This window comes from Arvicanthis niloticus, chromosome 15, assembly GCF_011762505.2.
Source record: "Arvicanthis niloticus isolate mArvNil1 chromosome 15, mArvNil1.pat.X, whole genome shotgun sequence".
Taxonomy (NCBI): domain Eukaryota; kingdom Metazoa; phylum Chordata; class Mammalia; order Rodentia; family Muridae; genus Arvicanthis; species Arvicanthis niloticus.
Genome location: NC_047672.1, coordinates 70,924,766 through 70,948,491, shown reverse-complemented (window position 1 = coordinate 70,948,491; position 23,726 = coordinate 70,924,766). Strand labels below are relative to the sequence as shown.

Sequence of the window (23,726 nt, the reverse complement as noted above, 5' to 3'; positions counted from 1 at the left end):
AACCTCATTGTGTTATTTTTTGATTCTAAAATCAGCATTTAGAATAGGTAAGTTGTAAGCCTCACATAGTTCTCAATTTTTTAATTAAATAAGTTAATTAAAATTAAATTAAAAATTAGCATACAAGGGTATTATGGCATTTTCGAACAGTGTCTGAGTAGATTCTTTATCCTGCCCAATGACACCACCTACCTGTTCCCTCCATCAGCTCTTTAGTGTCTCCACCCAGTCGCTTCCCCTTGCCTGTCCCTCATGTCTATTTGCTCAGTTCTTAAGCAGATTCCCATAGAACGGAGTCACTGGGATTTAGAGTAGAGTGCATTGAAAACCTATCTACATAAAGCATTATAGTAATTTTATGTTTTCTTTCTTATAAAATATGCTTTAGAAAAATTCAAAGGGGTTTATTTAAATAAAAATGCTTTTAAATTGTATCTTATGAAAGGCTTACTCTACATTGAACACACTTTATTTTCACTAAAAGTTTCTGTTAGAAACTACTTACAGCTGTTGTAGTCTTTCAAGACTTCTCAAACATTTGTCTATTAAAAATTATTATTTCCCACATTGTATTTTAGAAATATTTTATTCCTCTAAATCAATATCCTTAATTCTGTCCTTGTACGCACCATAAACATGGTCGTCAATTATTTTTTTAAAGCGATTCTTTTGGTGTGGGTTAATTTTATGTTCTTCATTTTTACTTTTGCCAGATTTATAACTTTATTCTTTGTTTTCCTTTTTCCATATTTTTTGCTACAAAAGATCTTAATGTTTTTACTATATATTAAAAGGAACTTATCAAAGAACTTATGTGTGTGTATACAAAAGGTAAAGTATTTGAGATAGTATTAAGTCATTAATTATAACTTATCTGATGAGACTTCAGAGATAATCTTTTAAAATAAAAGCTTAAAATATGTTAACCCTAACATATTGGGCAAAATTTTTATTCTAGACACTTTCCATAGGCCAGGTGATCTGGACTAAGAATTATTCTGTAATTTAGGGCTTTTCTTTGTGAATTGGTATTTGTAAGACCTTAAAACCTACCACAAGTTGAATTAGTATTTTAATTTGGATGGTCATTTTATCTGATATTATTTTTCATTTATTGTATAATACAAGGGTAGCCATTAAAATTCTGAAAAATATTGCTTTATGTAATAATACCAGATCTTAATTTCTATCAACTCATCTAGAATCAGCTAAGTCCGCATTAACATATTTCTAAATATTCTTGGTTTAGGTCAAAGAAGGCAAAGAATTCAATTGACAAGTCAACTGAGACTGACAATGGCTACGTCTCCCTGGATGGGAGGAGGACTGTAAAAAGCAGTGAAGATGGAACACAGGACCATGAACCTCATTGTGAAACTGTTCGACCAGAAGATACAGCCTGGGTCACACAGACTCCAAGGAGTGTTCCTGCCAAAGTCAGTGCTGTTTCCAGATTTTAGTTAGATCTGCTAGCATGAAGTGATGGAGGAATAGTTGCTCTCAAAGTAAATGTTTTCTTTGAAATTGATTCTGTGACCTTTCATGAATCATAGTGAAGACATTGAAGATCAGGTCAATGTGGTTAAACATGACTTCAAGTATATCTCTATACATTCTAAAGTGATTAACTACAGATGCTTAAAATATGTTGGGAACACTGAAAAATCTTTTTCCCTTTCTGTGTTTAAATGTGCAGTAATGTGTCAACCGTAATAACAGAAAATAAGTCATGCCTTCTATTACACGTACCCCTGTGTTCCTTAGGTACTGTCTGTTCATCCCCTGATCCTCTTCTTCCTGAACTATGAGATCTCTCTCTCTCTCTCTCTCTCTCTCTCTCTCTCTCTCTCTCTCTTTTTCTCTCTCTCTCTTTCTCTCTCTCCCTTCTCCCTACCCCTCTCCCTCTTCTCTCCTCGCTCTCACACACACATCTGTGTATCATACTGAGTAAAAATACAGTAAATATAATTATATAACTCAGTATATGAAAGTCCAATGCAGAAAGACTCACCCTGTGAATTTGACTTATTACAGTTCTGTTTCTGCTGCTTCACAAGACAAAATGTTGTCTGTATAAGCTGCATGATTATCTCCTCATCAGTTAGTAATTAGTTGAATTGCAGCAGTGTCAGTGTATATGTTATGATTACTTTTGTGAAGTCTCTGTTCTTTTTTATCAAGATTGCTATTCAGGACTGTTCATGGTTTCATGTAGGTTTTCAGTGGGTTTTCTAGTTTCTGAAGCATGTGATGGAAAGGTGCCTACTCTGTTGTTACTCAGTGTAGTGCTTCAAGTCTTAGTTACTGTAATAAGACAAGAGAAAGATATAAAAGGAATTAAAATTGGGAAGGAAAAGTTAAATTTATCCTTATTTGCAGATGGCATGAGTCTGTATTTAAAAGACACCATGACCTCCAATCAGAAAACCTTTATATAGGATAAACAACCTTTTAAGTTTTTAAGTAAGTTGCAAGATACAAAAGTAATATACAAAAGTCAGTAACTTTTATATACACGTAGTAACAAACTTATTGAGAAAGAAATTAGGAAAAAAAAAAGAAATTAGAATATCACAATCATAATAGTTTCTACAGTGAACACATAAGATACTTACAAAGAACCTGAAGAGGACACCTGGCAATGGAAAGATTTATGCTCCTGACAACATTAAATATTGTGAAAATGGGTAGACTACAAAAATAATCTATGCTTAATGCAATCCTCAAGAACTGGGGGGAGGACGTGTGGATGCTAACTTCATAGGTAAATGCAAAAGAACATAGGTAGACAAAGCAATCCTAAGCAGAACAGTATCGCGATAGGCATCGTGTTGCCTGACCTCAAACTATATCACATGGCTATATTGAAAAAGCTAGCATGCTGCTTCCACAAAAATAGACATGTGGACCAGTGGAATGTGATACAAAACCTGGGGACAAATCTGCACAGCTCTGGACACCTCATTAAGCCTTTTACAATTTTAAATTTATGTGTACAATTTAATTTATGTGTATAACTTATATTGTTTTATGTGTATAATTTATTTGCTTCTATGCACACATATGCACATATATGTGTGTGTGTGTGTGTGTGTGTGTGTGTGTGCATGTGTGTACCATGTATGTGCCTGGTGCCCTCAGAGGTCTGGAGAAAACATTAGGTCCTCTGGAATTAACTAGAGGCACAGATGCTGTAAGCCACTGTTACGGGGCTGGAAGATGAACCTGGGTCTTCTGCAAGAGCAACAAGTACTTCAGAGTCATCTCACCAGCCCTGGACACTTCCTTTTTGACAAAGTTGTCAGAGACATGCACTGGAAAACAGCCTTTTCAACAAATACTTCTAGCAAAGCTGGATACACACTATGGAATTTTATTCTGCAGTGAAGAAAAGTGTAATTTGCAGGAAACTGGGCAGCACTGGAAATGTATTAAGTAAGGTAACCCAGGCTCAAAAAGACAAATGCTGCATTTATCTTTTTTTAAATCTATTTTATCTATTAATCTATTTTCCAGTTGCATTTATCCTCTTGTGGGAATCCTAGGGTCTAATCTGTATATTTGTAGATTTATGTCAGAATGAGTCTGGGTAGAAAATACCGAATGAAAGGGGAAGACAAACCTTTAATGGAGGGGGTAAGATACATACTGTGACACATGGAAGTGCAGAGGCAAGGTTGCTCCAGGAAGGGAACAAGCAGCTTTGCTTGGACATAAGACAGAGAGCTGAAGGGAGGAGCAGAAAGGGGCATCACCAAAATCAAGTGTGTATGAAACAAAATACTGTGCTTACTAATTTTCAAAAGTGTGGTTAAGTTAAAAGATGTTGCTGCATTTAGGAATATGACAGTGGGCATTCTTGAATTGAAGGAGATGAAAAGATTTTCTGAACAATCTTAAAAGGTTGTCTTAAAAGATTGTTCAGAAAAATCTTTTAATGTGCATGTACTTACATTTTGTAATATCAGCTATAAGTCACAAGGCAGCAATTTAGTCTGGCTATAATTTAATACTCAAGCATTAGCTGTCTGATACTATGAACATAGCGTGTCATATCTTTCACACGTATATTTTCAGGTACATATTACCTACTGAGGAATGTTTATCTACTGAGATGTGGAAAAAATGTTAGTAGAGCTTACACCTCCTGATCAGTTTCAGAATATCTAAAATGTGGGTCTCTTACAGTTGATGTATACATGATGTATGAGAAATGCACACACATTCAACTATTCATTTCTTGCTGTCTCGTAACTATTACTACATCAGTGATGGATCTTTAATTGATGACCATTTAGCTTGATAAAATATTATAATACTTTTCTCAGGTCTTTTAGTTTCTTTCAAATGGTCTATTATATTTGTGTGTTATTCATATTTTTTTATTTCTGTAAGATATTTCAGATTCTTTTCTGAACAAAATGTTACAGAATAGTATTTGATAAATTATTTGAATTACTTTTAAAAAGAAAATGTATATTGAAGAATATAATCACTAACTTTAAGATATTTTTGCTGAAAAGTAGGTAGTCCTAATCAGTTTCTTGGTAGCTTTGAAGATATTTTGAAGGTATAGAGATATATGCTTAATTGTATAATTTTAAAGGGATTGCTGTTTTAAAGCTCAAATATTAGTCAGAAGTTACTTACAGTTCTCTTTGTCTACTCCCAACTAGGATACCCAAAGAAAGATAACAAATGTCTCTGATGAAGTATCCAGTGAGGAAGGTCCTGAAACAGGATACCCATTACGTTGTCATGTCAACAGAACTTCTGAAAGCAGTCTTCGAAATAGAAAGCCACATCATTATAAAAAGCATTATGCAAATGAGGTATACAGTTTGACCTTACTTGAATGCACATATAACTGTGTTATATTACTTTCAATAATTGAGTGTTGTTATTGAAATATTTCCCACCATTATTAATATATTATTGTTTTATTTATTATTATTATTATTGTTGTTGTTGTTGTTGTTAATGTTATTTGAGAAAGAACCTCACTATGTTCTGTGAACTGTCCTGGAACTGGAACTTGTTATAGAGACCAGGCTAGCTCTAATCCAGATTCACCTGTCTCTGACTTCCAAATACTGAGATTCAAGCTAGGCCACCACACCAGCTTCATTTTATAGTCTTGATGGATAGTGTAGCATTGATCCATTGATCAATAGCTGTTCATGTACATTCAATTTTTGCAGTATATATGAAGAGTCATTCACTGAGGTGCTTCTTTACTGTTAGATCTGTTTCCTTGTTTGCTGGGTTAGGAGTGGTGTCTCTTCTGTACATGTGGAGGTCAGAGAACAACTTGTGGTAATTTATCTTTCCACCAGGTGAGTTCCAGGGATCTAGCTCAGATTGTCAAGATATTGTCAGACTTGCCACAGAGTGACCTTACCAGCTTAGGTAGTCTGCCAGCTCCCATGTCAGACTTTCCACAGTTCATTATAGTAAAGTTATTTCTGGTAATTTCTCTCATGATGCTACCGACAATTCCTAATTTTCCCTCATTACAACATTTAGTAATTTCCTTCTTTGACTTCAGTTTTTTTATTTCCTAAATTTGTTGCTTTGTTTATTGGTTTTCTCAGACCTTTCCCCAGTTTTCTGACACCTCCAGACTTAAAACAGTTTAGACAGAAAAATAATGTCATTGTATTTAGTGTTCACTTCTCAAAGATGTAACTTTGTCACCTCTTGCCAGCTCACATTACCCTTAGTCTTTTCAAAAATACACAAATTTTCTTTTTCTGGAAGGTTTTGAGTTGTACTTATATAAAAAATCAAGTGTTATCCCAGTGTAGAGTATGAGTTACTTCAGGCTGCTATGACGGTTACTTTCACATGGTCCTCTCTTAGTGTTTGCTTGGGCTTTGGTTGTCTTTCCCTCAAGGACTGCATTAGACACACTAAGACAGTACCCAGCTTACTGCTTTGTCACCCACATCCTGCTCTTAAACCAAATAACCAAATCTGAGACATCAAAATCTTACTATGCAGTTAGAAGTTTATTGGCACTGGAAGCAAGGTAGAGGGCCATTTGACACGTTTCCTACATAATTATTTGACTTTGGAGGGACTTTTGCTTCTGTGATCTTTGCTCTTTGCAGAACAAATTTTAATTACTAAAATTCTTGAAGAGCAGGATATTTATTCTTCTAAACTTAGATTTTAACTAAATATTGCTTAAGAAATATTTTAACCAGAGCAGGAAAGATGGCTCCATAGTTAAGAGTACTTGTTGCTCTTGCAGAGGACCTGGGTTCAGTTCACAGCTGTTGTGACTCCAGTTTAGGGATCTGACGACTTCTCAACTCCTTGGGCAGTGTACAGACAATGTACATACATATCGTGCAAGGAAAACAGTCATATGCATACAATAAAAGTAAATCTTTTTAAAAAGAAACATTTTAACTTACTTAACATTAATAGTAAACATTACATATAAATTGAAATCTTCTTAGATTCTTTTACAAAGTAAAGTGTTTAAAATAAATGATGTTTAAACAGTTACATTCAGCTCCCTCAGATTTGACCTTAGAAACAGAGCCAACTTTAAAGGCTATGTTCTAAAAGAGAACAAACCTTTAGAACAGTGGATCTCAATCTGTGGGTTATACCCCATTTGAGGGTTCATTTTAGAGATACAACATATCAGATATTTATATTACAATTTATAACAGTAGCAAAATTACGGTTATGAAGTAGCAACAAGAGAATTCTGTGGTTGGGGTCATTCCAACATGCAGAACTGTATGTATTAAAGGTTGCAGTGTTAGGAAGTTGAGAGCCACTGCTATGGAAACAGCAGTTGAAGCAGATGTGCAGAGTTGTTTGCACCTTTATTTACAATTACTGCAAATACCAAACTCTCCAAATCACTTTGCTTTGTTTTGTTTTGTTTTGTTCTGTTTTGTTCTGTTCTGTTTTTCTTCTTTAAGAATGGGCCTTCCTCCCCTCAGACAGTCATTTGCATAGAAGTAAACAGCATGATGAGTGTGTTTACCACCTTGTGCAGTTACTACTTTAGAAGACAGTTCACACAAAATAAAAATAAACTAACCAACACCTTTCTTGAAATGACTGGATTCTAGTTGCTATTTGTTGTAGGAAATATACAAAATAACAATAAATCTATCAGAGATATGAGGGTCTTTTCAGGTGACCTAGAAGTCAAATATAAAACAATTTGAATTTACTTTCCCGTTATAAAATAATTTCAATGATTAAAAGAGAGAAGTTGTTTGAATGTTGGAGAAATACGTGTGTCAGTATCTGCTGTAGTGTGGGGACCCTGTCACTCCATGTACAGGCCTCTACCTTGCCATTGTATGTCCAGGCCTTTCCTCCCTGATCTTTGCTCTTGTCCACTGTGCCCTGTGTGTGCTGACCAGCAGGTTCTCCTGGAAGAAGACTGGAAGGCAGAATATATCCTAGAGAGTGAACTCTTTTACATCCTGTTTGCTCTTCAGTTTACTATAGTAGATTAGAGTCTCACAAGTGAAGAAAGCGTGTGATGGAGATCTTAATAAAGAACCTGTGGGTTTGGAGGCAGGCTATTTAAATGCCTTTGGGAACTTTTTTTTTCCCCAAACTTTTTTGAGGCCCAGTTTATGCATCTGTACATCTGTACTTCAGGGAGCTAAAACTTCTCAAAAGCCAGAGTTAGATTGAACTGATTCTTTTGTTTGTTTTTTAATTACAGTGTTTCTTATTTTTAGACTAAACAGTTGTTACATAAAATTTGTTTTTAAATATAAAGACCATAGGTAGTTATTTTGAAGTTTATATTTGTAATGTAATAATTGTAAAATATTTTTGGCAGAATACAGCTAGGATTATAAATGCTTCCTTATTCATAAACCCATCTATTAGTTTGTTGGGGTTTTTTTGTTGTTGTTGTTGTTTTTTTTTTTTTTTTTTTTTTTTTTTTTTTTTTTAAGACAGGGTTTCTCTGTGTAGCCCTGGCTGTCCTGGAATTCACTCTGTAGACCAGGCTGGCCTCAAACTCAGAAATTCACCTGCCTCTGCCTCCCAAGTGCTGGGATTAAAGACGTGCGCCACCACCACCTGGCTCTCATCTATTAGTTTTAATTAAAAATAATGCCTCTTATTTTGTCACTTTATTTTAATATATGACTAGAAAATCTATATCAAAACTTAATATTAGATAATAAACTACCTTTATTAAATATTAGACATGGGTTGGAAGGATGGCCCAGCAGTAGAACACTGGTTATTCTTCTAGAGAGCCCAAGTTTGATTTCTAATACGCCACATGGTGACTGACAACCATCCATAACTCTAGTTCTGGGGACTTGACCCACCTCTGTCCTGCATGTACCAGACATGCACATGGTGCAGAGACATTTATGAAGGCAAAACACTCATATGCTTAAAATAGGATTTTAAGAACTATAAGGAAGCAAGTTAACATTATAAATTACTGAGAATACTTTCTAGAAACTTAGTGGCACTTTCATAATACCTGGGCAAGGTGGTGCATACATTTTATCTTAGTACTCAGGAGGGAAAGGCAGGCAAATCTCTCTGAGTTCAGGGTCTGGTCTACAAAGCCAGTTCAAAAGAAAAGATAAGAAAAACAGTTTTCAAGTGGAAACTGCTTGTGCTCTTTATACTTTCAGTGACATACATTATCTGAAATTCTTCAGGAATTTTTTTAGAAGACAGACTGGTTTTGCTCTGACTTTATATATTTTACATTGTGCTATTTAAAAAATATTTTGTTTTATTCTGACAGTTTCATATACATATATATCTTTATCGTATCTACCCCCCTTTTTTCCTTCTCTTGCCTAGACTCCTTTGTTATATTGCTTTTCTACCTTCATGTTCCTTAAAAAACAAAACCACAAAACAAAAAAGCCATAGAATTTATCATTTTATCGTCCATACGCATGTGGGTCATCCCCTGGAGCATGGGCACTCAGAGCCAGAGCATGAGAGAAAACTGACTTCCCCTTTTCCTGCAGCCCTCAGTGCTGATGGAGTCCTTAACTGGGGCCAGGGCCTTGAGCGCCTCCCTGACCCAAGCTGCAGTGCTGACTTAGCATCTATTGTAAAGGTGAACCGTAGCTGCTTTTGAGTTCATGAGTGCAGCAGCCAGGTCATGCTAGGTGACAGTAGCATTTCCTAGCTCTCTTCCTAGCTCTCCAGCCCTTAGTCTTCCTACCTCCTTGTATATGATATTCCCTGTGCCTGGAGGTTGGGGATGACATAGATGTTCCATTTAGGACTGAGCATTCAACAGTCATTTATTCTCAGTATTTGACTAATATTCACTGCTGTCTATTATAAAACTCTTCTTTGGCTAGGGTTCAGAGCCACACTAATCTATGAGTATAAGCATAAATACTTAGAAGGCCATTCAACAGTATAAACATTTAGCAAAACAACAGTAGTAGATTTTCCCCAGGGGCCTGTAACCTCCCAAACCATGGGGTTTTGACCAGTTTTGTAGTAGCAAGCGTAACTCCCTCTTTGTGGAAGCTCTAAGCAGTTGGTTACTCCTGTAACAGCTGTGCCACTATTGGACCATCTTGTATTGTGACCTGTAGGGTCTAGCACTTGGGCATTCTCCTGTAGCAGAATACATAGTACTCTATGGCACTGTGAAAGCTAGCCAGCAGGTCGTTTCTGCTATGTTTACTTCATTTTCCTCTTCATTTCTTTGAAAACAGATTGCCTTTTTTTCATCGTCTCTTCTGCGAATGGTTATCAGTATATTAATAACATTAATAATGGGTCTGCACTTAATAAGTTATAAATAGTACATTTCATTCAAAGTATTTTATTATCTGTAGTAATAAACAAACAAAAAAGTAGTGTTTGTTTCTGTATTTGTGACAGAAAGAACAGTATGTGAGACTATGAACAGCTAAGAGAGAATTATTGATCTAGAAAGTAAATGAAAAAAAACGTCCTCTGACTATAACTCAATTCAGTGATGATGTAATTATTCTAGACAGAAGGCATTAAAGTATATAAACTGTAATAGCCAATTATCCACATCTCTCTAAAGAAAGGCAGGACTAATCCCATGGTGTAAGAAGGTAGTCCTACACCATAGCATTAGGGCAGAGTAGCAAAAACAGTGTGATTGGGGAAAAGGCTGTGCACACAAAGGATGCTGGGTAATGGAGTTTGAACTTCATTGAGAAACTTTTGGAAGCCATGGTGGAAGACTGTGGTTAGAGGAGCAAAAGGGCAGCTTTATTTTGGGAAAGTTAATCTGTAAAGAAGGAGAGGGCTTTTAGGTGTGGGCCATTCTACATTTTACAAAGGTATGAATAGCAATGTCTCACTTTTAATGTTTATTTTATGTGTATGGGTGTTTTCCCTGAGTATATAGACCTGTAACCACTTTTCTGCCTGTGGAGGCCAGAAAAGGGCATCAAGTGCTTTGGGACCAGAGCTACAGACAGTTGGGACACTCTTTGAAGGTGCTGAGAATTGAACCCCAAGTCTTCTGGAAGAGCATTTAACTGCTGAGCCATCTTTCCATGCTGCAATTTTTTTTTTTTTTTAATAGATTAACAGTTCTTAGAGGCAGAGGACAAAACTAATTAATAGATCCAAAATTTGGCCTGGTTGTACGGATAGTCTTTGTCTTTATTCAGTAAACTATTTTTTTTTACATTAAATCAGTTTCACTCATGTTTATTTATGTTTATTTATTTAGTTTATAAACTAAAAATGAGGATAAAGTCAGTAGAAATTGCCTGTTTCTGGGCATCGTAATACTAGCACTTGAGAGGCTGAGGCAAGAGGGGCATAGGAGTTCAAAGCCACCCTGGGCTATATGAGGCCCTCTCTCATTTAGAAAAAGAGAAAGGGTGGGGGGAGTGGGAGAGGAGAACAGGAAGAAGAAAAAAGAACAACACACAAAAATTTACTTGGGTGACATCTTGGATATGTAATAAATCTGAAGATGACACAGGTTTTTAGAACCCCCAGATGCTAGGTCTTGAGGACAACACCAACAGTATAAAACGCTGTAACAAACTATGGAAAGAGTCTTTTATGAAAAGTGTCTTTGATAGGTCCTTTACCTGGTCAATTTCACTTTCTACTGTGCACCATAAAATCTCTTGAAAACACAAGACGAGGATCCTCTTCTTGGTTTTTGACTGCCGTATTTAAGCTTTGAGAAAGGCAGAAATATGATGAAGTCCGTTTTTGCAAATATGCATATGCATAACAGCTCCACTGAGATAAGTCAGGCTGCTGGCTAGTCCTGGTACTCATGAGGTATAGGCAGGTAGATTACAGTTCTTAAGCTAACCTGGGCTGTATTGTACACCCAAAGTCAGTTGGAACTACATACGTAAACATTATGTCAGAAAGCCAGGGGCTGAGGGCATTGCTTCACGGTAGAGTGCTGGGGGCCTTGGGTTAAGCAGGAAATACTGGAGATCTGTGCCATATGAACATGTTCTACTTTCTGTCAACTGGAATTCTGAGCTTCTGATAAATTTTAAGAGAAAATAGGCATACCTTTTGCATGCAGAGTAACATCTGACCTGAAATAGAAAATCAAGTGAGAGGGCATCATTTTGTTAGTCCTAAAAATCAATTTGTACTTTAATGTTTTGCTCTCTCTTCTACTGTCCTGTGACAGTATATTTGTCGTATACAGTTCTGATAAAATCCTTTGAGTTGGAAAGAATACATAAATTGTATTAATGTCAAAGAATATCTTGATTTCAGGATGCCCCTAAATCGGGTACTAGTTGCAGCTCTCGCTGTTCAAGTTCCAGACAGGATTCTGAGAGTACAAGGCCAGAATCTGAAACTGAAGATGTATTATGGGAAGACTTGTTACATTGTGCAGAATGCCGTTCATCTTGTACCAGTGAGACAGATGTGGGAAATCCTCAGATAAATCCATGTGTGAAAAAAGAATATAGAGACGACCCTTTTCATCAGGTCAGTTTACAGTATTGGATTGTTGGAATTGTCAGACCATCTCCTTTGAATGTATGTACAGATCTTACAGAGACAACAAAAGCATTTACATTTAATTAAATAAGTACTTATAATGGGTTTTTGTGTTAAGGTGGCCTGTGTCTCGCTTCATTAGAATCTTAGAGTCTCGTTTATATTGTGGTTGTATCTCTCGTCTGTCACACATGCTCCTAAATTAGTAGATGGAGTTCTGTGGTTTTGATGCGCTAGTGTTTTTGTCCTATTCAGATTCATGTACACCTTGGCCTAAATTCCGCCTTTCAGATTATGATTCAAAAATCCTGTCCCCTGAGTATCAAATTTGTATTACTTACAACCCATAGTCATCCAGTAGAAATGTAGTGAGTCAAGTATGTAAGTTTTCATTAGCCTCATTAAAGACACGTCAAAAAGGTGGAATTCCAGTATCATTACTTTACCAAATATATTCAACATATTATTCCTTTACTATATAATTAATGTGAAAATAGAAATGGTATAGATGACATTTTTATATTAAGCCTACAAACTTTAGTCTGAATCCTTAATATGCACCTCAGTTTAAACTAATCACATTTAAGGTGATAAAAGTCACAGTTGAGTTGGGTACTATATTGACTGTTTTAATGTCCATCAGTCCTACCTTTAATAGAACCCCTCATCTCTGTAAATCTTTCTCACTGTACTCAGAGTCTTGATATTTAAACTAAGAAAAGAAGCAGGGTATGGTGGTGCACTGGAAATGCCAAGGCTGGCCAGCCTACTGGGCAAGCTCAGAGCAAGTAAGAGACCCATTCTCTTAAAGTAAGGTAGATAGCACCTGAGGACTGACGCCTTAGGTTGACCTCTGCCCTTTGCATAGGTAAGTGCATGTGCACTCACTCTCGTGCGCAGGCTCACCTCTGCACACACACATATCCTTTCCTTTTTACTTACTTTCTTTACGCTAACTTGTTACCAAATGTTGTCAAGAAAAACAAACAAATCTTTAAAAACTAGAGATACATGACAGTTTCCTTAATCTGATTAAGAGTAGTTACTTAAGAACCTTCAGCTGTGACAGAGTACTGCAGTCTGTATGGCCTACCAGTACTCATTTTGTGTAGTTCTGGTAGCTGATGGTCCCAGCATAGTAACTTTCTTGGTTACCACCCCCATGCCCCAGCCCCAATCCTTGCACTATACATAGCAAGCTCTGAGCCTGATTCTAGAAAATATATTAAAAGCAGATACCAGGTGAACGTGTCCATTATTTTACTTTTGAACAATTATGACAGCCTTTTTTTATTCATTTGTCTGCCATTTTTGGTTGGATTTGAACTAGTTAAAGTTTACATTAAAGAATGAAATGTCAAAAATAGTGTATTGCCACATGCCTTTAATTGCCACACTTGGGAGACAGAGGCAGGTGTTTATCCAAGTGAGATCCTGTCGTTAAAACAAAACAGAATTTTAAGTAACAGTAGATAGAAATTTCCCTACTGATAGAAATTCTTAGTTTAAATTGAGAGTAGGATAGTACGTATTATGTGTGGATGCATAAGCAGACCAATGGAACAGCCAAGGACACTGCAGACACAGATGTGTGCTCCTGTGGACCTCTAGTGTGTGGCATTAGTACAGCGTCAGTACTCAGTAGAAAAAGGGTAAGGCCATGAGGTGTGGGCTAAGTAATCACTCACACATTGACATTCATTGCACATAATGTCTCAGTGTAAAGGGGAAAAGTCTAAAACATTTACAAGGAATATAGAATAGTCATCTTTGTTATTTCAGTTAATAGACAAATGATGCTGGCTGTGGTGACCTGTGCCTTTTACACTAGCACTTACTCTCGTGGCAGAGGCAAGTGCCTCTTACAGGTTGGATGCCACCCTGGTCTACAAAGACAGGTTACCTGGTGAGATACTGTCTCAAAAAAGGGAGAGAGAAGGACAGGGCAAAGAAGGAAGAGAGAAGAGGTGTGGGAAACAGAGTGGGAGAGAGGAAACGGGAGAAAGGAGAAAAGAGGGAAGGAGAGAGAAGAAACGAGGGAGGGGAGGGAGAGGACTCAATAGAAAAATAAACAGAAGGATCTGAAGAAGTTCTTATGGGGAACGTGTGAGTATAGATAAGGGGTATGTTAACATGGGCAGTTTTGTTACTGCTCAGGCAAATGGAATTCAGAGCAAAAACCACTGAGGAGAATTAGATTCTAAAACATTGAAGAGTACAGGCATGGTGGTGCACACCTTTAATCTCAGCACTCTGAGGGCAGAGGCAGGCGGGTCTCTGTTAGTTCTAGGCCTGGTCTACATAGTGAGTCCCAGAACACCCAGAGCTACATAATAAAGAAACCCTGCTTTTAATTAAGTAATTAATTAATTATAGAAATTATCAGTAGTGACAAGATTTTGAAGAAGGAAATCATTAAGCAGTGTGTTGATATACAGTTGCTTTGGAGTAGTTTGTAAGTGTGAAGGTGTACATAATCTGGTCCCCTCCCATCCTACTTCAGTGACATTTTAGATGATGAACGCAGAAAACATAAATGTATCACTGTGTGTGATAGTAAAAATGAAGCTGGGATGTGCAAATGGCACACGCCTCTAATCTCAGGAATTGGGACGAATAGGCAGGAGGATCCCTGTAAGTTCAAGGACAGCCTGGTCTACTTAGTGAGTCCCAGGATGACCTGGTCTACCAGTGTCTCAAAACAACAAAAAGGAAAGGAAACAGGAAATGAAGGTAGCATAGCTGTGCTGATTAATGTTCATTATCAACTTAGCAGGATTTAGAGTCACCAGGAAGCACACCTCTGGGTATTGGTGCCCTTAATCTGAGAAGGGAACGGCTACATAGACAGGACAGACAAAGCCCGCCCAGCATTGGCATTTCCTGTTCTGCCTTCCCATTAGTGCCACACACCAAGCCATTCCTGGAGTCATGCCTTCCTGGTGTGACAGACTGTACCACAACTAAACTGTGAGCCAGAGTAAGCCTTCCTTGTGCCTCCTCCTGCTAGGTGTTTGCTGCAGTGCTGGGCAGCACACGCGTAGTGAAAGCTTGTGAGAAACAGTTTATAGCAATGAAGTTAAACTTAGCCACGTGTCAACACAAGTCAGCCTGAGGAACATAAAATTTCAATTATAAGTTGAAGTATAAATTTGTTTTATTTTTTGAGTGAAAGTAATTTGAAGAACTATGTAGTACCACTTGTATATTCATATATAAGCATATGCAGTTGGGTGTAAAAACACGAAGGGAGTAATAAGCATGGAATTTACAGTTGTAGAACTTGGTGACTAGCAAAATAAAAGTATACAAAATAATTTCCAAGTTTACCTAAAATGTTTTACTATAGCAAGTTGAGAAGAAAGGTAAATTTGGTAAAGCCAGCTGCCTGAGTAGCTGAATGAAAGTGTTTCACTTTAAAATTAAGTTTTTAAGTTTTGGCTTCCGTCCCATTGCCAAATGCCAGGGGAAAGCAAGTTCCTTGCAAGGTGGGGAGAGTCTAAAGGAGTGATGTCTAAGAAGCACAGCATGGCAGCTGGGGAAGATGAGGGGGGCCTGAGAGCTGTGTTCAGCGCGCAGGATACAGAGCACACTAAGGTACATGTGAGGAAGCTAGTAGGGGAGATTAAAAGAATTGTAGAAGAAAACCCACAGGTCCTGGCAGGGACAACTACAAGCTCTAGGAGAGCAGGGAGGAGTGTACAGAACAGGCAGGCAGTAAAACCTCGCTGGCTTCTGCTCTGTGAGACCCGTGTTCACTCAGGTCTACCAACGAGGGAAAAGAACCAGAGAAGGGGTGGGTGAATGATGTTTCTGTGGGAGTCCTGATGGCAGATGGGCCAAGATAGAGCAGATAAGTGGGAGGATGATTATGTCTGAGGGAACAAGTGCTTCAGTTGAAGGTGTCAGAGACCTGGTCAGATTGGAGGTGGCTGACGGTGACTCATTTCCGAGTTGAAGTGATTCAGGGTGTGGCCTCAGGAATCCCTAAGGGCCCCTGGATCTGAAGCAATGAAAACAGTAGTGAGCAGTCCACTAGACTGTGATGTGGCTGAGGCATCACTTATCCCGGCCACTGAGTTTGACAAATGGATTGGAGCCATTTTTCCTGTAACCCCACAAACAGCGCAGATGTGTGAGCTATATTGTCCTACTTACCCCTTGACTACCTAAAAAATACAACCACTTAGACTTCTCAGAGTTACTTCTGAAGCTGTTGAACGGTTTGGCCCTATGCGTTTGATCACATCCTTCTGTTTTTCTTAGACTAAAAACCTCCTAGCACACTACTCTGCATATTAATTAGTTTTTAAACACAATTTCATATTTTCAAGTTTCTAGGAGGCTCATGTTTTTCAGTATTACCAGATGTCAGGTTGTAGAAATTAGTTTCCTTTAATGAAAATACTACCAGATTGTTTTCTTGTTTGGCTATAGGCCTGTGTTGGGTTTGCAAGACCATTTTCTGTTTACCTTGAGCATTTGAATTGACATGCCAAATATGCACTTTTGTTATATTTGTAACTAGTAGCAAATATTTCATAGAAGAGGATTTTTCTCTGCTAATTATAGCTGTGTATATAATGAAATAAAAGATTAGATCCAGGTGATACTACTTTCTAGTAGGTACAGCCAGACTTTAATGACTACATCCCCATACTTGGAATCTCCAAGTAAAGCAGTTGTCATGGTGAATTTACATAACATCATTGCAATTTAAGGTTGTTCTTTTGGATGAAGATAAAAGCAAAGCACTGAAGATCTGGGATGGAGATTCAGCTTGAAAAGCTATGATCTTCAGTGTGTCCAGCCTGCACAGGCCACACATGACCCATGCAAACTCTGTGTGGTACTCAGCACATCTGTCACAGTGTGTCATACTGTGGTGCCATGTGATGAAGTCACAAACTTTTAGTAGCTCCTTCCTCTTGCCTTTCTGCTGAGCCATTTAGGATAGGATGTCTCATGTCATGATGCTCTCTAACCTCTATATATTTAAACAAGAATTTTTAAGTGTATATTTGAGAAAAACACAAATACATTGAGAGATGCATGGTTCTTTTGAATAACTCAAAGTTGACCAGTCTAATGGCCATCTTCTCTCTTGGTTTTGGCTGTAAAACAATGAAGCCAAATGTTTGCAAGTGACTTGGGAGAATACTTTGAAGACAGTAAAGAAGTTGACTTTTTATTCTGTCTCTAGATTGACCTCCATTGCACAAACATATTCTTTGTGTAATTGAGTAGACCTGCAATTTCTGTTACACAGTGAGGCTGGAAATCTGTTATTACTTGGTTAAAGTCTGTTGCCGCCTAAACTACTGTTCTGTGCTTGCCTAGCTTTATTTTCAGCCTGACGGATCTGAAGTCACCTAGGAGACAACCACACACCTGTAAAAAAAAAAAAAAAATTGCTTACATTAGCTAAGCCTCAGGACACTCCTGTGTTTCATTTTTTTATTCAATGCTGTCTACATTTTATGCCCCTTAGCCCCTCCCTCGCTTTTAAAGCACTAGGGACTGACGTCAGGGCCTCATGCATTGCATACTAGATGGCCACCCTCCCTCAAAGCCATACCTCTAGGGCATTTTGATTCTAGTGTATTAAAGACTTTATTAAAGTTTCAGAGAAAGCTTGATACATATTTTGATACGAAAATTATTTCTATTCTAAACTAGCATATATTCTTTGTCAAGAAGTTATAAAATACCACTTACTTCAAGTGATATTTTATACTTTAAAGCATGTAAGCCCCACAGATAGTGAAATACATAAAGACCATGAAAGTATTTAGAAAAGATAAACATATCCCTCTTTTTTTTTTTTTTTTGTTATTGACTTTTTAGACAACTTGAGTTAAAGTCTACTGGTTCACCTTCATCTCCCTATATGAAATATTATATTTCTTAAATTTATGGATATATTTTGAAATATTATATGTCAACAATCTACTGATAGTATGCCTTAGGTTACTATGAATGCCAAACATATCTTTTATATCAGGTGTGGGAAATATATCAACCCTTGAGTTAACTGTGAGTTAGAAGTGCTGCAGTGTAAACTAAATAGTCCTGTGTTTTTATAACTGCATAATTGCTATGTTATCTGTTTAATCATAACTAATTTTAAATTGAGGTTTTTATGTAGCTAAAATTGTATGTGCATAAATATGGCTATTGTACAGATATATATTCCACTTATAAAGTATATATTTACCAATTTTATTTAGTATAGTTATGATTATACATACATATAGTTTGTAGACACTTTGATTTGTGAAATACAATAAATGTGTTCAATTTTTTTTTTTTTTTTTTTTTGTAGAGTCATTTGCCCTGGCTTCATAGTTCCCACCCAGGATTAGAAAAAATCAGTGCTATAGTATGGGAAGGCAACGACTGTAAGAAAGCAGACATGTCTGTACTTGAAATCAGTGGAATGATAATGAACAGAGTGAGTTCTCTATCTTTACTCTTTAGGTAAAGGGTAAATTCAGTGGTTATCAATATATGAACTAATTACCTAAATGTTAATAACCTGTGCACTTCTCTTTTTTTTTCCACACTGAAAAACTGTTATTTTTCTTTTAACCCCATCTAAAAAAGTGATTTGCCAATAGACCCTTCCATCATTTGAAGGGACAGTGGGCTGTGTGATATGCATGTGTCACAACTTACTTGTGGAAGGTAGACGACAGCTTTGTGCATTCTGTTCTGTTCTGTCGCCTTTGCTAGCATCCTGGGGATCACACTCAGAACACCAGGCTTAAGTAGCTAGTGTTTCTATTGACTTGGAATACATGCCACAGTGTCTTGTTTCTTCTTCTTTTCTTCAATGTGTAAGATTGTGTGTGTGTGTGTGTGACTGTACATATAACTTTATTTTCTTAAAACTGCTGTGTGTATGTAAGTGTGAATTTATTAGCATCTAAAAGTCAAGCAAGAAATTTGTTCTGTGCTTTCGTGCTTAGTCATAAAGCGCAATGCATACAGTGGTCAGACTGCAGTGGCTGAAGCTTGCTGCAAGTACTATGGATTTGTATTTGTTTCGGTTGCCATTTTAGTTTTTCTTTTGTTAACTCTTTCAATATTTTTTCCTTATTTCTCTAGATAACTAGATATAATCTGATTTGGAGTTTAAAATTAGTTATGATTAAACAGATAACATAACAATTATGCAGTTATAAAAACGCAGAACTTACACAGGAGCTGGAGTAGGACTATTTAGTTTACACTGTAGCACTTCTAACTCACAGTTAACTCAAAGGTTGATATTTTTATGGTACTTTATTTTAACAGGACTTTGTGTAGGACAGGAATTAAAATAACTGCATCTAGAGATTGGCAGATTCCAAATTACAGTTCTCACTGTGAACAGTTAGAACCAGTCAACCAAAGAACTTGGGAACTTGAATCTAGAGGTACTTTGTAGTTTAAATAACTGAGCTGCAAGATAACCTAGTGTGATTTATTTAGTGTGTGAGTTTAAAAGTTGGCTCTGTGATAACTCAGCTTTACCAGGCTAGTGTGGGAAGCCGACAGAAGGCGGCTATCATCCTTGCAGCCATCTTGAGCCATATACCCTGACAAGAGACTTGATTACAATAGCCTACAACAACTGAGCACACTCTGATAACATCTTGTTTTAGATACCCAGGATTTTCCCTTGGGTGTGTGAGACTTAAAGGTGTGTGACTTAAGGGTGTGACTTAGAGATCAGATTTAGAGACAAGACCTAAGGGCATGACTCAAAGGCGTGACTTAGAGGCGTGGCTTAGAAGTGAGACATATAAAAGGTGAGAGGCAGACAGAAGAAATGATTATTAAGTATTAGACACTTGGATTAGACGTTAGACACTTGACTCGAGACTAGTTCTTGGAACTTGGAGGCACTAGGGACTAGGAACTAGGGACTAGGAACTCAAGACTTGGGACTTGGACTAGGAAGAGAGACTGAAGAATAAACGGGATTGAATCACACTCTGTCTGGTCTCCATTCCTGGCGTCTGTCCTCACTCTCTTGCTGAACCCCGACCTATGAACCGGAGCAGCTTGAGGCAGTGCGGGCTCTAACAACTTAGCTCCAAGGCTTTTGGCAGTGCCGGTTCCAATATTGATAGAGGGGTCCACGACATTTTGGCCCCCAAGCGTGAGGCAGAGCGGTTCTCAACAGGCTAGCATATTTAAAACTTTATTTTCCCATACTTAGTATCTTTTATTATATCCTCCTTACCTTTTCTCCTCCTGTCTAATTCCTTCTCTCTTACTTTATATCTTGTTAAATGGTATTAGGGAGCCATTTATTTGCATGCTGAATTCAGAAGAAAATACAAGTTATAGATTTATTGAATATTTATAACTTTTTAAAGTTACATTTTTGTTTAATTGTTTTTGGGGCCAGGATGCAAGTGACTTGGTGTGTTTCTTAAAGTCAGAAGCACTCTCCTCCTCTGTGGGGCCTGGGGCCGTAGCTCAGCTTGTCAGGCTTTCATAATGGCTTCTTCATCTGCCGAGCCATCACTAGCTCTTGAATCTTTTCTTGAATGGAGTTTCATTTAGGATGTGATCTCAACACTCTAATATTCATATTTGTAGATATTTCTAACTTTTAAAATAATATACAATGATTTCTTTTAAGTATCTAAGATGAATTTTCCTTTCATATCTACCAGTGAATTGGAGATCTTATAATTAATGTATAATAAACTCGTTTCATAATGTATTAAAAGAAATTAAAATCCTATTACAAAAAGTAAAGTTCCATAGGAATTTGTTTTACTTTAATTATGTACACTGTCCTTTGTTCTCTCCTGTCCCTGCTTTCTCAGGTGAACAACCATGTACCAGGCATAGGATACCAAATATTTGGAAATGCCATCTCTCTAATCCTGGGCTTAACCCCGTTTGTTTTCCGACTGTCACAAGCAACAGACTTGGAGCAGCTCACAGCCCACTCTGCTTCAGAACTTTATGTGATTGCATTTGGCTCTAACGAAGATTTCACAGTTCTTTCTATGGTCCTGATAAGTTTTGTTGTTCGTGTATCTCTTGTATGGATCTTCTTTTTTTTGTTGTGTGTAGCAGAAAGAACATATAAGCAAGTGAGTATGATATGAAGAATATTCGTTTACCCTTTTTGTAGCACTCAAAGTGTTTAAGTATTTTAGTATTTCACTAGCCACTTTGATGTAATTATTTTTGTTTCCCTTTTATATTAAGTCATAACAATTCATATATTGCTGATTGTTTTTTATATAAAAATATTCATTTTAATCTTTTTTTTTAGCGATTACTCTTTGCAAAACTCTTTGGACATTTGACATCTGCAAGGAGAGCTCGGAAATCTGAGGTTCCTCATTTCCGGTTGAAGAAAGTACAGAATATAAAAATGTGGCTATCTCTCCGTTCCTATCTTAAGGTAGAATGCTATTGATGAGTGATCTCTTAACACTGCTTTCTCAGGAGTTCCAGTTTGTTGTCTGTATATGGGGCGCATGTTAGAGTCAGCACTTTCTTACTCAAAGGCTAAGCATTTTGTTTCTTCCTAGAATAGTTTCACAAACCAGCAGAGGGAGCCCACTACTTAAAAACCAATCGTGAGGATTCTGTAACCAGCAAGACCTACTACTTTTTAAAGTAACTGTACATAGCTGTTTTACATGCTGCTCCTTCCTTTGATCCTTTAAATAGTCTTGCTCTTTGTGGAAATAAAGTATGAAAACTCTAGACCCTAGGAAAAGGCAAACACTTGAATTTGTTTTAAGGACCTTTTTTTCTGAAGATTGTGTAAATAGCAGTGGGTTTTATTATATAGAGAGTATTCAGGCAAGTTCAGGATGTTTATCCTTGCAACTTCTCTTGCTTTCTGGTGTTCAGTCTGTCACTGATCCCTGTCCTCTCTACTTCCAGAATCTATCTGCAGTATGGTCACATTTCTTTCTTTCTATGTCCACCTCCCTGATTGAAATCATTAGTCATTGGTATCGGCCCATTAAAGCTGCTGCTTCTCTGGTTTTCCAGCAGTAACATTTCTCCCCTCTATTACTATCTTTAGCCTGCCATGAGAGAGATTTTAAATCTGAGATTTGATCATATGGTTCTTTCACCTTTCTGGAATTTCTGCTGTTCTTGGATAAAGAACAGAACCTTAAAATGTTCTGGCTGCTATTTGTGATCTAGGCATTACTCTTCTACCTGCCTCTCTTGGCTTACTCTAGAACATTTTCCTCTCTCAGCCTTTGGACTTCATTAGTTCTGTAAGTGCACTGTGAGCCTCTTCTTTTCACCTTCTTCTGTCTCGGACAGTGCTATGTGCCATCGTGTCCTTGTTCTGTAGATGATGTAAACACCACTTCCTTAGGAAGCTCTTTAGATATACACTGTTAACCCCCAAATCTGAATCCACGTCTCTGACATTGACTCCAGTGAATAGTTTTCCTTCATAACACTCTGAAGCATGTCTTCGTCCTTGTGAGTTTAGGGTTCCACTCTCTGCCTAGACCTGTGAAGGCAGAGAGTTTATGAGTTTTGTTCCCTGCTGTATTCCTAGCACCAAACAATTGTTGAATAAATGATTATATAGTGGTGAATAAGAAGTTACACTAATGAATTTGTGCTGTGCATACACATCTACAGTGTTGTAAAATTATAAGGAAATACTAGCACAATTAATCTGGCAAATTAGTTATGTATATTTTCAGCATTATAAGTTATGACCAACTGTCACTCCTTAACCCAAAGCATGGACGTTAACTACTGACTAGTAAATATATTTATAAGCATTTTCCCTCTCCCCTGCTAGCGCCGGGGCCCTCAGCGATCCGTGGACGTCATTGTCTCATCGGCCTTCTTACTGACAATCTCAGTTGTGTTTATCTGCTGTGCTCAGGTGAGTCACTGTGCTACATGGAGACAGTCAACCACACTACACAAACAGTTGCTAAAATGTTTTCTGGTTTTCATTCACATACAAGGCATTAGCTATCCTTTCTGTTTTGAATCAAGTATGTTTTGATAGATTCTTCTCCTCCTTGTCTTCTCACTGCCCATTACCACTGAACTTCCCTAGGAAGCCCTCTCCTGACAACCCCAATCTTTGTCATTCTTTCATGTCTTGCATATCCTTTTGTGTACACCCCTTCTTATTCTGGTGCCCATGGAAGTCAGAAGAGGGCATCATATCCTTTGGTACTAGAGTTAGAGACATTCGCAATCTTAGAGGTGTTGGGAACCAAACCTGTGTCCTTTGCAAGAGCAGTAAATGCTCTTAACCACTGAACCAGCACCCCCAGACAAACTTTGAAACAGATGTTTTGTATTTTTTTCTGTAGAAATAAGAAACTGCATCTTATTCTTCTCTATATCATAAATAATAGTCATGCCTATTGAATTAACATACAGTGAATAATTTTTGTCTAGAATCTGTATTTGTTCTTATCCCCTATATTCAGTAGTTACAGAATTACTGCAGCCATCAATTTCCTCACATCTAATATTAATTTAAAAGTTTCTTCTCCCTGAATTGGTACTATGATTTGACTGCTACATCTTTGAAAAAGAGTTCTCAGTGGTCACATACTTAGCAAGCAAGTCTGTGCTGTAACACACAGTGCAGACATCCACCTCAGATGTGACAGATTACTCCTACTTTAACGAACCAGTTGTGCTAATGGTTGGGGTTAATTTGTATATATTATATACATACATGCATATGTGAATATTCTTAGTATATGAATTCACAAGATAATAAAGCATCAAAAATC

General features: G+C 37.3%; 1 protein-coding gene across 1 annotated transcript in view; it reads left to right on the top strand.

Annotated features, from left to right (window-relative positions):
* The window catches only part of Phtf2 (putative homeodomain transcription factor 2), a 110,887-nt gene that overhangs the window by 75,407 nt on the left and 11,754 nt on the right, over positions 1–23,726 (top strand). Inside the window, 7 exon segments of the mRNA XM_034519109.2 lie at positions 1,250–1,436; positions 4,677–4,832; positions 11,734–11,952; positions 18,290–18,418; positions 20,793–21,065; positions 21,251–21,382; positions 22,766–22,852. Coding sequence (XP_034375000.1) covers positions 1,250–1,436; positions 4,677–4,832; positions 11,734–11,952; positions 18,290–18,418; positions 20,793–21,065; positions 21,251–21,382; positions 22,766–22,852 — 1,183 coding nt within the window.